At 39.5% G+C, this 13,776-nt stretch overlaps 1 protein-coding gene across 6 annotated transcripts in view; it reads right to left on the reverse strand.

Annotated features, from left to right (window-relative positions):
- Window positions 1-13,776, reverse strand: part of PTPRK (protein tyrosine phosphatase receptor type K) — a 417,854-nt gene that overhangs the window by 315,701 nt on the left and 88,377 nt on the right. For all 6 annotated transcript variants that reach the window (XM_075035665.1, XM_075035662.1, XM_075035664.1 and 3 more), the window contains exon 2: window positions 11,551-11,673. In XM_075035665.1, coding sequence (XP_074891766.1) covers window positions 11,551-11,673 — 123 coding nt within the window. The remainder of the gene's footprint in view (window positions 1-11,550; window positions 11,674-13,776) is intronic.

Genomic DNA, 13,776 nt, shown 5'->3' on the forward strand with positions numbered 1-13,776 from the left:
AATCCCTTGGTGATCACCATTTTGGTGCATACACGGTTCCACAATATATTAGATGCATGAACACAAGCATGTCTTCCAGCGCCGTGCAATACATGTGTCCCTGAACCAGTAACAGCTACTCCAGTGCAGCATATAACCAAGCTAACTCAATAACAGATTCAGAGCTGGGCCATGTCTCCTACCTCAGGAACACAAGGTTAGCTGGAGTATCTCTGGATAGTCCAGCACTGTACATTGTAAGTGTACCTGTAAGTTCTGCACTTTTATCCATATTTTTCTGAAGCTGTGATTATACTGTAGAATAGAGTGAGAGCATTAAAAGCTATTTCCTCTGAAACAAAAGAAAAGCTAAATGCATCTTCCCTTCATGAAATAAAGAGCAAAAGCAAAAGTGCACCCAAAAAAAGAAAAAAAAGTAAAAAAAAAAAAAAAAAGGGGGGGGGGGGGGGGGAGGAATCCCACCCTTGTGCTTTTATTAGTCCAGAGTATTTCTTAATTATACTTTCCCAGACAAAGTAGGGTCCTGATACCAAGCATGGTTTTTTTCAAGTCTGGTAGGACAGGTGTAAAACATTCAGTGAAAAAGTAGACTGGTGTTTTCATAGCTGTCTGGTAGGATATTTGTCTTCTCTATACTTTTCCACTGATGCATAGACTCTGCTACAAGCAATCTATTTCAAGACCTGCCAGGAACCTCTGTTCCTTCTGCTTATACTTTGATAACTTAACCTGGGTAGACTATCACTGTGTCTATCCTGCTGTTGTGGATAGCAGGGGGAATGAACCTTAGCTTCCAAGCTAACTGATGACAGCTGCCTTTGTCCGTGTAGGCCAGGTTCATCACCCTCTGGAGAAGACAGGCTCATAACTGGCCCAGTTCTCCGCTGGAGCCCTGCTGACAACTGTTATCCACAAGACATTTTTTCTTCAGTTCACACTATCAGAAATAATAAAAAGGAAATTCTGCATCCGCCCAAGAGACATATTTGTAGCATAACATCTAGGGTGTAGCACATGCGCTGTAAACTGCAGGACATGAAGGGATGCTCTGGGACACAAGCACAGCTGCAATAGCATTAGAAGACTGCGCCATTTGGGAAGCAGTAAACTTGAGGCAATGTGGCCACTACCTGAATATCCAAAGTTCTCAGCACCTAGAACCAGGTTCCTTCTTGGAAGAAACTCGATGGCTTGCTCCAGCAATAGGCCCTGAAGAAACCAGTACGTATGCTATGTCGATAATGAAAAGGGCTCAAGTTCTTGGAGGGAAGTGGGAGTAAACCAATCTGACACTGCAGGTATATGAACTGAAAAGAGGGGATGTGAAGAGGTGCATATCCTTTCCCAAATCACACACAGGCTGCCCTGTAAAACACCGAGCATCTCCCTTAGGATAGATGCAAGTGCTGGCCCTCCCTACAACACATACTCCCACTTGTACCTCCTCAGGAAAGGGGGAATGTGGGGTTTCAAACATCTCCAGGAAAACTCAAGTTCTTAACAAGTATTATAAAACGCAAACATCGCCTTCACCAGAGGACCACATAACTTTTGATAGCTAGGCCATCTGAGCCTGTGACATGACTGACAGCTCTGGTTAATGGCTTCTTGAAGGAGACAAGAGTCCTTTGAGAGGAAGGGTACAAGGGGGAAAAAAATTACTTTTTTCTTATCCAAAATAGACACTATGTAAAATGCAAATCAAAGTTAAAAATGTATGATCTAATTCAAGTTTTCTGGCTTGCTAATTTTAACTACAGTTTAAATCTGATTAAAATCCACCCACCTTTGGACAGAAACAACACATTTTGGAATGAAAAAACGCACTGCATTTTAAGTCTTTTTTTTTCCTAGTGGATCATCTTTATGGATTTAGTTTCTGAATAATATTCTAAACTCTACACTAAAACATATTTAAAGGAGGTTATGCTTTCAAGTCCAGGAGGACATGGGAAGAAAGGAAGACAGCTTTGGATGTCACTGTATCTGTGGCAGCAACATTACCCATGCTAATGTTTAAGCAAGATTCAGAAACAAACACAAACATCACATATGAGGCAAAGCAACACAACTGAATCTGTTTCTGTACCTGACATAAACCTGCTCCTTCTCTAATATATCCACCTAAGCAATTGCCTCTTCACAGCCTACATGCTTACAAATGAGGTTTGTGTGACCCTCAACACAACAGATTTGCCTTTTCAAAGTATCTCTATATAGAAAGGTGGGAAAGGGAACAAAATAATCCCAGAAATGATGGGGGGGGCGGCAGATTAAACAAGCCTTACTGATAATAATTACTGGGATAACAGCAATGTGAACAAGTATCTGTACAAGTAGTGATAGAAATGCCCAAATTAAAAATCTTACTGTTTTCTGAATACAGTTGTTTCATTAGTTCACCACAACCTAAGAAAAAAGTTTGAATCTTCTCAGTTGACTCAAACTCTGTTCTGTAAAAAAATACAGTTTTATTATTACCACAGCTTTAGTCACTATTCACAAACATCAATGATTGCTGCATCAGCACGGACTTGCAGCAAAAGCACAACAAGAGAACACAAATTACATACTGAGCAGCAAAAGGGTTAGAGCTCAGAAATCAATATTTAAGTAGACAGGAAAAATTCAGGCACTGTACATGAAAAAAGTATGGAGGAAAGCATCACTTTCCTTTGTTTTCTTGCTATTATGTGGCTTACTGAATTTCACCTCATCTTACTTTAAGGTTTTTTTGTTTGTTTTTACAGGCATCGCTTCTTCTGTTGTTGGGGTTGTCACTGCTCAGATTATTGATATGCAGACAATTCAGATATTAGTTTCCAGTTGCATAATAGGTCCTATATTAAAAGTAGGATTGGGAATGCCCTCATTCTGCAATGAAAAGTATCTCACAGCTTCAATTCCACTACTACTAAGAGGCTTTGTCTCTGATGTGATGGGAAGTGAGAAGTTAGCACAGGGAAGGGGAGATAGTCTCTCAGATCATGAGGTAACCATGCACAAGGGTTACCACAGCACCTTGACTGCAGAAATACAGGACATTTCTGAAGCTTACTGCTTCAGAAATAATAATCTGCATTAGCAACCACTGTACATTACTCATTCTATTACAGGGCTTCTTTTCCATCTTGTTTGAACACCATTCTTTTCCATACACCATGGTGTTTTTCCTTTACTCCCTCCCCCAAATAGTTCCCAGACCCTGTTTTTCTTTACCCCTCTTTTAAGTAGTAAAATTATTTTACTTTGTTCCCCTTCTTCTAACCTGGTTTCCATATCTCCTACAGGAGAGCCTGTAGTTATATTGCTGTTTGAATCTGGCATTTGTTGGACTGCTAAAAATTACACACAGGTGAGTGGGAGTGGAAAGCAGAGCAGTAAGGTTTCCAGTCAGAGCAACCTACAGAAATGTCAAAGCTAAAGAACAGGAGCAGCCAGAAACATGCAGAAGGGAGGCGGCCAGCTACACTTACAGCAAATTGAAGTGGCCATGTAAATATAAAATAAGTTCACTAGTTGTCTACTTTTTATCTTTTCTGTGAAAGTGTCCAGCCGAAGGGTGCCAAACACAGGGTACAAAGTTACCAGATGTGCTGACCCCATGCCATGCTCTGTGGGCAGCAGTGCGTGAGGTGTCCCCGTGCTCTGAGCCAAATGAAGCCATGTGAGAAGCAGCAGTACATTAGCTCAGGTCTGGCCCTCCACCACACTCCAAGATAGCCAGAAAATTTGAAGGCAAGGCAAACTACTTTTATCTTCAGGAGAGAGGAAAAAAAAAAAAATATATATATATTAAAAAAAATACACACACACACACACACACACACACACGAGCAGGCTGAGAGTGAAAGTGACAGTAGGACAATGGCACAACAGGCAGAAACAGTACTCAAAAGCAGGGCTGGCCTGCTCCTCTCCATGCAGGGAAGCAGTGAGAAATGAAACAAGCACTAGTCCTCAGCTGTGCTTCAGGCTTCCAGCCTTGCACACTCTGAACACTAAATGCCTCAAATAATCTGGAACACCTTCCAGGCTACCAAGGTGCTATTCAAACCCTGTTTTCCCTGCAACTCTGAAAGGCTAGCACAGTACCATTTTGCTTTTTGTTCACCCTTCACAATGCTACCAGAAGAGCAGCTTCAGGTAATGCCTCTTACTGACGTTCACAGTTCCCCAAGCAGCAGCTGACTTCACATAAGCAATGAAACACTTCCACTTACAACCCGGGCTCCTGACTAACAGTGGTTAAGAGTTAATAAGAACTGGTCATTTCTCTTCCAACAGCGTTGCAGTGATGGCCAGTACCATTTGAACACCTCGTGACAGAGGTATCGGAAGCTTGAAAGCTGCACTGCACAATAGAAGGCTGCATCACAAGCAAGAACACTATTATGAATGCTCTGATGGTACCAGCATGGCAAAGGTGGATTTGCTCAAGATTAACCTGCTACTTTGGAACGCTCATCTACAGCAAACAGATTTCTCACCTTGCTTTATTACTCCAGATTCAGAGTAATAAACTAATATACTTCAAATACTGAACTAGGAAAAAAAAAAAGAAGAAACTAAGAAAGAAAAGGAACAATTACTCAGAAGGTAGCATTTTATACAGCCTCCACTGGAGTTTGGTTACACTACACTCTAAGAATCTGACAGATTTTCTAAAGCATAACTGACACCAGTAAAATACACTTATTTGACACATACAAGCCAGTAAAAGACAAGCTATTCAAGAATAAATTAGCTTTTTGAAAATCCGTATTGCATGGAAGAGGTATGGCTGAACAAAATACTATAACAACCTTAAAGAAAAGAAAAAAAAAGCACAGCCAACCAAACATCACTCCACATAAGCAGGTATAGTAGCTGGCCTTGAAGATGGAGTATTTTTTTGTGCAAATACAGCAAATAATCTTTTTTTTAAGTGTTCTGTCTTTCACCACCCAAATGTAACAGAATAAATCCATCTGCGTCAATGAATGAAAAAACAAACCATAGATGTTACTCATATGCAAAAATAATTTGTATTACTACAAAACCCTTACTAACTCCCTGCCTAAATTTCCTGATAAAAAAATGGCTTATCGAAATGTACAAAAGCACTGCTACACTTACCTATAAAGCCTTCCCTGCATCCCTCCTCTCTTCACTTTTTACCAAGTGAAGTGTGTTTGAGAACAACAGGGAATCCTTGGAATTAGTCAATAGATTGATTAGTGCACTGTAGTGAGCGAGCCAAACAGGATCAGGATGTTTACAGGTGTTCTTGAGGTAGACATTAATTGCACTGCACTAATGAGATAGGCTTCTTTCTGTTAAAGATGCTATTAACAATACAGACAAGAAACCAACCACAAGGCTTACTGAATAAGCAAAGCAGTAAAATATGTTTTTTCTGATCAAGTAAGTACTTCAAATAAATTCAGCTCTGTAGTATATTGACAAGTTAAACAGGAGACAAGTATCAGTCAACTTTTGGGGCCAAGGAGTACATGAAGACTGAAGTATCTAAGGAAGAAAAAAATTTCTCTCAGTCACCTTAGATAAAACAACCCCATTCACAATGAAAAGTAAAAGGAAGAGAGACAACCAGAATTTCTAAGCAGCCCCAAACACAGATTCCAAGCTTTTGCAATTTATTTCATAATGTAATGGCCCGGTTCAGATTTCAATGATCAAACTTTAAAATCACTACCTTCCTGAATTGCATTTGCCAATCCACGGACTAGTCAATAAACTCCCTTGCGCACAGTTTCTCTGATCTATTACCTTTATACTGGCAATGCAAGCCATAGAGCCGCAAAACCTTGAAAAGTCAGTTCTCAATTGCTCAGTGGACTGGTAAACTTTGCTAGTCTGTCTATTAAAATAAAGAGACCCAGAAAGCATTGTCTTTGAACTTCACCCTTCTGTAGTGCAAAACAGCCAGCTGACGCATCATGTGTGGAGCAGTGCCTCAGTGGAAGAGCTCAGTAACCTGGGACATGGTGAGTGTTCTCCTGCTGCTTGCCAAGCTCTTGACTTTTCAACGCCTCAAGAAACACCCAGCTTTCACCAGACACTGCTTCCTAGTTAACTTTTGTCTGACTGTATCTGTACACATCCACATAATTTAAATTTATGGGTTGGTGGTTTCATTTCTACAGGAGAAAAATTCAGGTTTGAGTGAAGTAAAAGGCCAAAAGTCTCATCTATATGACCTCTACATTACAGCTTTCCTTCCTGAGCCACACTCATATGAGATCTATATTAAAGCACAAGTTCCATGACCTTCTGGCTCCCCTCTCTCATTTATACATTTCATAAACACATTGGTCCTGTGCTGAAATTCATTTTGGGTCACACAGGTGACACAAAAGCTATTTCCTTTCTGTACAAGACAGAACTTAAATAGCACACAACAGACTTTCCAGATCACAACAATTACTCAATGCTATTTGTACAGGAAAATTAAAGTTGCACACAAATTTAAGGGTGTAACTTTCGTATTTCTTTCAGGTGCCCCAGAGGTTTCTACAACCCCTGTCCCCACCAACACCACCAGCTCCATGGTCCTCATCAGCTGCACCAGTGTTAACAACTCTTTTACAGCTACACAATGAACTGGGTTAATGAACTGACCCATGCTGCATACTTGCCCCCCTGCCTGCTCCCCTGCCCCATTATTATTTTCGATCTACACCGGTTTGCAACCACCTGCACATCAGAGCAACTGGGAGGAGGCAGCAACGCAAGAATGCCTCTGGGAATGACAGGACATGGGAATGAGCAGCCAGAGACATTCTGCTTAAAACCGATATAAAAACAAATTACCATGAAAGTGTGGCCTAAGATTACTTGTCAACACACTTCCTCCCATCTCCATTGCCTTTCATGTATGTTCTCCATTCTGAGATAACTGTGCAGTCCTCCACCATGGACTCCAAAATGTCAGCCTACCAGAATATATTATGTTTTACTTTTCAGGACTGTTTCATTTCTTTTCCTTTTTTGCACAGTAGTGAATATAGTTTTGTTCTTTAAAATGAGCCAACATGTAAGGTCATATGTAATTTCTGCAAAGTAAAATAATTTCTGCAATAGTCTTCAGAGTAAAAACTAAAAGTTTGTATCTGTGAAACACACTCTACTTACTAAGGAACATCCTTAGAGACTTAATCTGTTCTCTTTTAGTCATGCTAGATAACAAGTGCAACTAAGAACCTTCCCCATTACTGTTAATTTATTTTCCTCTGATTTCTAGAAAACTAATTAAAAAAAATTAGCACACATCCAATCCGGGCACATTATCCATCTGAGAGATCAGAAACAAGATGTCCATCTCAGCATGTCACTATTGTCCACTAAATTTAGACATTCTTCAAATTGCATTTGTATCCAGGAGGGTAATAGCCCTTACATTAAAAAAGCCCTTCATTAAGTGGCTCCCCGTCACACAGCCCATTACAGGCTCTCATGCCCTGACCCTGCATAGCCTCAGAATAATGCTGCTTTTAACAGGCAAACCAAACACAGTAAATAAACTATCTTCTCTATCTAAGGGTAAAAAACATCAGTAAATGTATTATTAATACAGATAAAATCACCCGTTTGCACATCCCCAGTGATATAAGAAAGCACTATTATTTACTGTGTCTTCTGCAAAATGAATTTATCCACACACAATGAACAGTCTCCTAAAATAACTGGAAAAAAATCCATAGCCAAAATTTGATTTCATCTTACTAGCATTCTCTGATTTCTATCTGGTATAGTATAATGTATAAAAATCATACACCTGAAAACATAATGCATGCTCTAAAGGGTTTGCTTCAACATATAGAAGATGTCAGTCTTCAGAGGTACAAAGACCATCAGGTAAATACTTTGACTTCATTTTTGTCACTATGTCTCCAAAAAAGTAACACTTGGTTACCACCCTTGCCTCACATAAAATGCAAATCCACAGTTGTGGAACCATTTCTGCGTAAGGAACAACTCAATAGTCTTGGACCATTCACCTAGAATGATGTCAGGGGAAGGGTGCGTATTTTATTTAAAAGGTATTTTAAAAAAACCCTGAATGGGTGGGAGAAGGTGATTAGGAACCAGTTTTGCTCACTTCCTGTACAAGAGGCCAACATGTATTAAACAGAAGTCATGTGCAAGTTCAAAACAAGAAGAGCTGTCTTCCCATAATTTGTAACAAAAGATGGCACTCTGTTATAGGACATAGCAGATACTAGAAGGCTTCAAGGAGACCCCACATAGTAAGACAAAGTTGACGGGGGAAAAACCATTAATTCATTGAGAACATCACAAATAAAGACCATTTCTAGTTGAGGAAATTCCTAAATGCCATACAGCTGGGAAATGGGAGAGCGTTCAGGGCATGATCACCTCTCATTTGTCCTACCTTTGCGTTCTTCCCTAGGCAACTGCTAATGGCTACTCTCAAAACCAGCAGACTCGTAGCTTGATCTAGCACAGTTGCTTTTATATGCTCTTAGAAACCTAATGTTGGACATCAGGTGTTTTCCAAGGTTTTAATAAGTAATCCAAAGGTTTTATCATGTAAGCTATGGTTCAAACAATTTACAAGTTGGTATTTAAAGCCGTACACAAGCACCTGCTCTAAGTGTTTGCTTTATTTCAGAATTAATCATTATGTACTGCATTTATTTTTCCCATAACAGAAGATAAGTGGCTTTTGCCTCTGCTCATAATTTGAGAAATACAATGTAGATCAGTATAAAAAAAAATTGTGAAGTTGCGTTAATTACTCAGAGGTAATTACACTTGCCTTACCAAGTGTTTACTATTGCTCTACTTATAAAATGCTTTCCATTAGGACAAGTTTTCACATTTTCATAGCACACCGAAGCACATGCCATTAGGTCTGACATTTCCCATGATCTATCCTTCTCTAAAGCACAACATTTGATTCCAGGGAGGGGTTTAACTCAAAGTAAAACATGAAGTCAATTGACAAATTTTTCCCCTTTCCTATTTTTATGCATCCTTTTCTCCTTTTTTTTTTTTTTAATAAGAATCTCTAAAGCTACTGAAGACTAAAAATTGACATTTGAAAATTCATTGTAATTCTTTATGATTACAACGGTTCTGGGTAAATCTGGTAAAACTAAAGCCCTGAAAGTCACATACTCAGCATAAGGGTATTATCTTTTTAACATACTGGTAAAACAGTGGTCCTTCTGAGACAAAGCTGTACTGGAATACATATTTCCCTTACTAAGGCCAAGGTCAGGACATCATATTGGATTCCACAGAGATGCAAGAGACAAGGGTTCCAAACACTGCAAAGGAGAGAACATCAACACATGCATTAAGGAGCTCTGCACCTAGCTGAAGCATTACAGAGCCTGAGAAAAGATGGAAAGAAAAAGGTCCCTATCCTAGCACTTCAGTTTCTGTGCTGCTCAGTTTTGCTCTCATTCTTGCTTCTCTCCTCTCATTCTCTGACTGAGCTGGAAAAAGTGGGCCGACTCTGGTCCCTAGGAGATCCTTGACTTCCACATGTTAGAAAACCCAGCATTTTTCAAAGTGAAAACACTAGTAGTTTAGTTCTACTTATACCTTCATTAACACATCTTCTTCTACTTGGATGACTTCTTCACGAGTACCGGACTGCTTTATAACCTACAGTTTCAACAGTAATAAGACAGGGTCAGCGCCACTAAAAAACTGCACGGCAGATGACTGCACAGTTACTCCACTTCTGCTTTTGCCTGAACCTCTTGCTGCTCCACTTCCTGCAGACCCATCAGAGGAATTCAGCACTCATTTTAGAACTGTTTTACATTCTTAGACTTCATTTAAAATCGTGCTACTTCAAACACAAAAGAGCTTAAGTATTTAGATTCAGCATAGATCCTCAGAATCTGAAGACTGTGAACTTCTTAAGGGCAGCTCATCACATAAGACTGCTCACTTTTAGTCTGGATCTCAATAACTGAACATTAAACTTTTTAACAGTGATCCAAGAAGTCTATACTTCTAACCAGAGGAAGAAAAAAAAATAATAATAATTAGAGCTTCTTCTGTATCTGTTTTGGACTATCTCTGAAACGTTCCTTTATTTTGCTAGATTTTATTGAGCAGCCACAATTTCACATACAGATTTGAAAAAAGAACTTCCTCTAGAAGACCTCCAGAAGAGTCCATGTGCTACACTCAGAGGAAAAAGGGTCTGTAGCAGAACTGAACAGAAATCAGGTGCCAAAGTCAGAGAGCACTGTGTCATTTAACTCTGAAAACTGCCTAAGGATGACAAGTATGTTATTTGGGAGAAGCAAGAAGAAGCTATCTTATCATTTAGATTAATTCAAAATACAATTCCTCAAATTTTGGTTTCCTATACAAGGTGTGCCTGAGGTCTGAGAATACCAAATTTTTTACAAAATGGTGCTTCCATCACAATTAAGATATCACCAACCATTTTAACAAACCATGTAGACTCTGAAAAACGCAAACTGAAAAGTAACTGATTTCGTCCTTTGTAGGGGAGATATTATTTTCAATTTGTTAATACAAGACCATCATGAATGCTGAGGCTTCAGGGCTTAAATTTACTCTTCCATATGCAAACTTGAAGCACCAAGCAGTCCATTAAATAAAGTGTGGATCTTGCTTAATTACCTGTTTTGTACGATATGGGGCCTGCTAACAGCTGCTGATATCAGTGACTCCAAAGCAGGGGGAACTCAGCTAGTTAGCAGTTAAGAAGTAAAATTACATACACTCACCACCATTAATAATGCACAACAGTATATAAAAAGCAGGGGAAGGAATGGAGCAGAGGTTAGGTTACTTCTGTGTGGCAACATTTCGCACTCCTTCTCTACACGCACCTCACTTCACAAAACCTTTTAGATACAAATAAAATAGCCATGACCTTTTTTCCTCCTCTGCATGATTAATTACTTAATGTATTATTAATTGGAAAATGTAGCTGAATTTCAAATGCTTTCATTTTCTCAGCATATCATGCTGTCTGGGAAGCACCGATTAAGCTGTTCATCAAAGGTGAGCAGGCAAGGTCATGTAGGCTGTACCTCTTCAGTTATTCATTACTTGTCCTAAATAGTAATTAACAACAGCAATATTTCCAAAATCAAAACTTTTCTGATTACCTTCAGATGATGAGCAGTTGGGGGGAGGGGAGGGAAGGAATCAGTGTATAGCTTTTTACATGTATCCTTTTTTTCACCATTTCTTCTAATGCATACCTGAATAATTCAATCAATACATTAGCTGTCATTTAAGACACAGAATTTTACTGCGAGTCAACAGGAATTTGACGCAGAATAAAGAGGAGGTTATGGTTTCCTTTCTCCCTTCCCTATGTCCCCCAACTTTAAAGGGGGATTTGATCTAAGAAAGTTTCTCAATTACCAAGATTGTTATATTTATTCTTTTTCTTTCTTTTGATTATCTCCATTATCAAGGTTAAAGCAGAGATCACAGAGTATGGCCTTGAGGTCATATTCAGTGAGACTCTGAGCTTTGTAATAAACTTATCACTTCAGTATCTGTGGGGTTTCTCACCTTGAGGCATCTCAGGCGGCAAATAGTGAGGCTCTTGAGCACTGACATGTACCCAGTCGAAGTCATCATACAAGTCTTGGTGGTAGTCACAGGGTCCAGGGCCATCATCAAACGTACATCCCCCTAGGGAAGAAACTTATTATTAGTTTATTTAAAAGCAGAGCTCTTTCAAGAGTCAAGCAGAGGTGTACCTCCTGGGCACACCACAACTACAGAGCCCACACAGCCTGTGGCACAGTTCAAAGGCTTGCCCATGCAAAGCTAACACCTGCAAGCAGCTCATGCATCAGTGTTCCCCTCTCTTTTTTAAACCGTCTCTGTTTCACACAACCAATTTCCCCCAAGAGCACCTTCTGTCAGAGCAGGAGATCACAGACTGAGTCACTCAGCCAAAATGAAACCTGGCCCAGTGTCTGCGTGACAAAGAGCAACACACTATCTAAACCAAGGGGGAAACAGAAAATAACAGACTAGGCTCAAAAAACGAAGGTATAAATCAACAACTCTGATGCGCTGAAAGCATAAGTATTCCAAACAGCAACGACGAGGATAAATACTGTGCCCAAAACAAAACCAGTCAGACAAAATAATTAAAGTTACTTAGAAATGAAATAATTGCTGCAGAATGAATTGGATAATCTTGCTTTATTAAATCAATCCAGCATAACACCACAAATTAAAGGTGCTTTTTCAGGGTCACACAAAAAATGGATATGAAAACCTCACAACAAAAATTGTGAGCAGAAGTGACAGGGAAAAAGAAGAAGGGGAGGAATGTAAAAGATGGGGGAGGAAAAAAAACCCAAAATTCCTGTGGAACACAGTAATGTCTGCCCTGTCTCATTCAGTAAGTTTTTTATTACATTCTTCACTCAAGGCAATTAAGTAGGCTGGGAAAAAGAGAGAAGAAAACATAACGATCACAGAAAGAGATCAAGGTTTGAGAAAAAAGAAACAAAAGGAATCAAAAGAGCCTGGTCAAAGAAAAAGTAGAGGGTAAATGCAAAAAAATACAAATGTCATGCACACAACTCTGCAGCATCTGTTATCTCCATTCATGGCACACAGCCCTCGAGTGTGCTCCTCCTGCTCAAAAATAAAAACACAAGACTAGGAGAGAGTGAAAGAGAAACCACAGTGCATTCATCTTTATTTAGGCAGTATTTTTTTATCCAGAAAAGAAGTTACGTAAGGACTCAAGAATTAGATTATAAACAACTCTCAGAAATCAGGGGAGATATTTCTTGCATCCTCTTCTCCCTGTCCTCAGTAGTTAGGGCATATCAATCCAATTAACAACTGTTGTTACAACAAAAATTCCTCTTGTTGAGAAGACAACTCTAGAATAACAGGAGCATTTTTGTTGACTTCATTGTCTGACTTTTTGAATATAAAATATGTGGCAAGTACTGCGAGTCCCAAGAACAAAAAACAAACCCTGATTATGATAAATTCTAGTGTCACTGTAAGATGAGTCACTGCTACTGCATCAACAGCCTCCCATGCCTGCCAGGCTCTCACCAGCCCACACTACACCCCGGAGAACGGGCTGGAGGTAGGAAAGAGGACATGAGATTGAGGACCATGAAGAACTACAGCCTGTGCTCATTTCTGCCCTCCGTACAAGACATACATGACCTGGAACTAGGACAGGCCAGAGAATAAGGAAAGGAAGAATGGGCATGTATGTCACCAAATTGAGGATAAAAGTATTTTTTACCTACCCAAAGTTGAGTATTCAAATGTCACATAATGGACAGAGTTTGTAAAAAGAGTATTAATATTTGGGGAAGGGGAAGTCCCTTTTACTAAGTTTCATCAGCAAATCCAGACCGTGTCCCAAACTGAGATTATGTTTCATCTTATAATTCCCACAGTTGTGCGTAAGTATTTGTTATTTTGAATAAATGACAAAACCAAGTCTTAGCTAATTCTACTTCACCAAAAACCATTGCCAGATATCCATTCCTGGGAACTCCCAGAACCACCTGTTAACCAGTGTGCTGGCAAGGTCAACTCCAGGAGAGAAAGAAAACTCTACACTGTAGCAAAATTTCTGCTAAATCCTTGTACCATAAAACCTTAAAACTTCATATTCAGCTACATGTTAACAAAAGCTTCTCAAATGTTACCCTGTGACACATAAGCACAGCATCAGCAGCAACAACAAAGAAGCCCCAACATTTCATGCTCTTTACTAAGTTGGTTACTACATCAGTGTCAATG

This window comes from Buteo buteo, chromosome 9 (genome assembly GCF_964188355.1).
Source record: "Buteo buteo chromosome 9, bButBut1.hap1.1, whole genome shotgun sequence".
In the NCBI taxonomy this organism is placed as follows: Eukaryota; Metazoa; Chordata; class Aves; order Accipitriformes; family Accipitridae; genus Buteo; species Buteo buteo.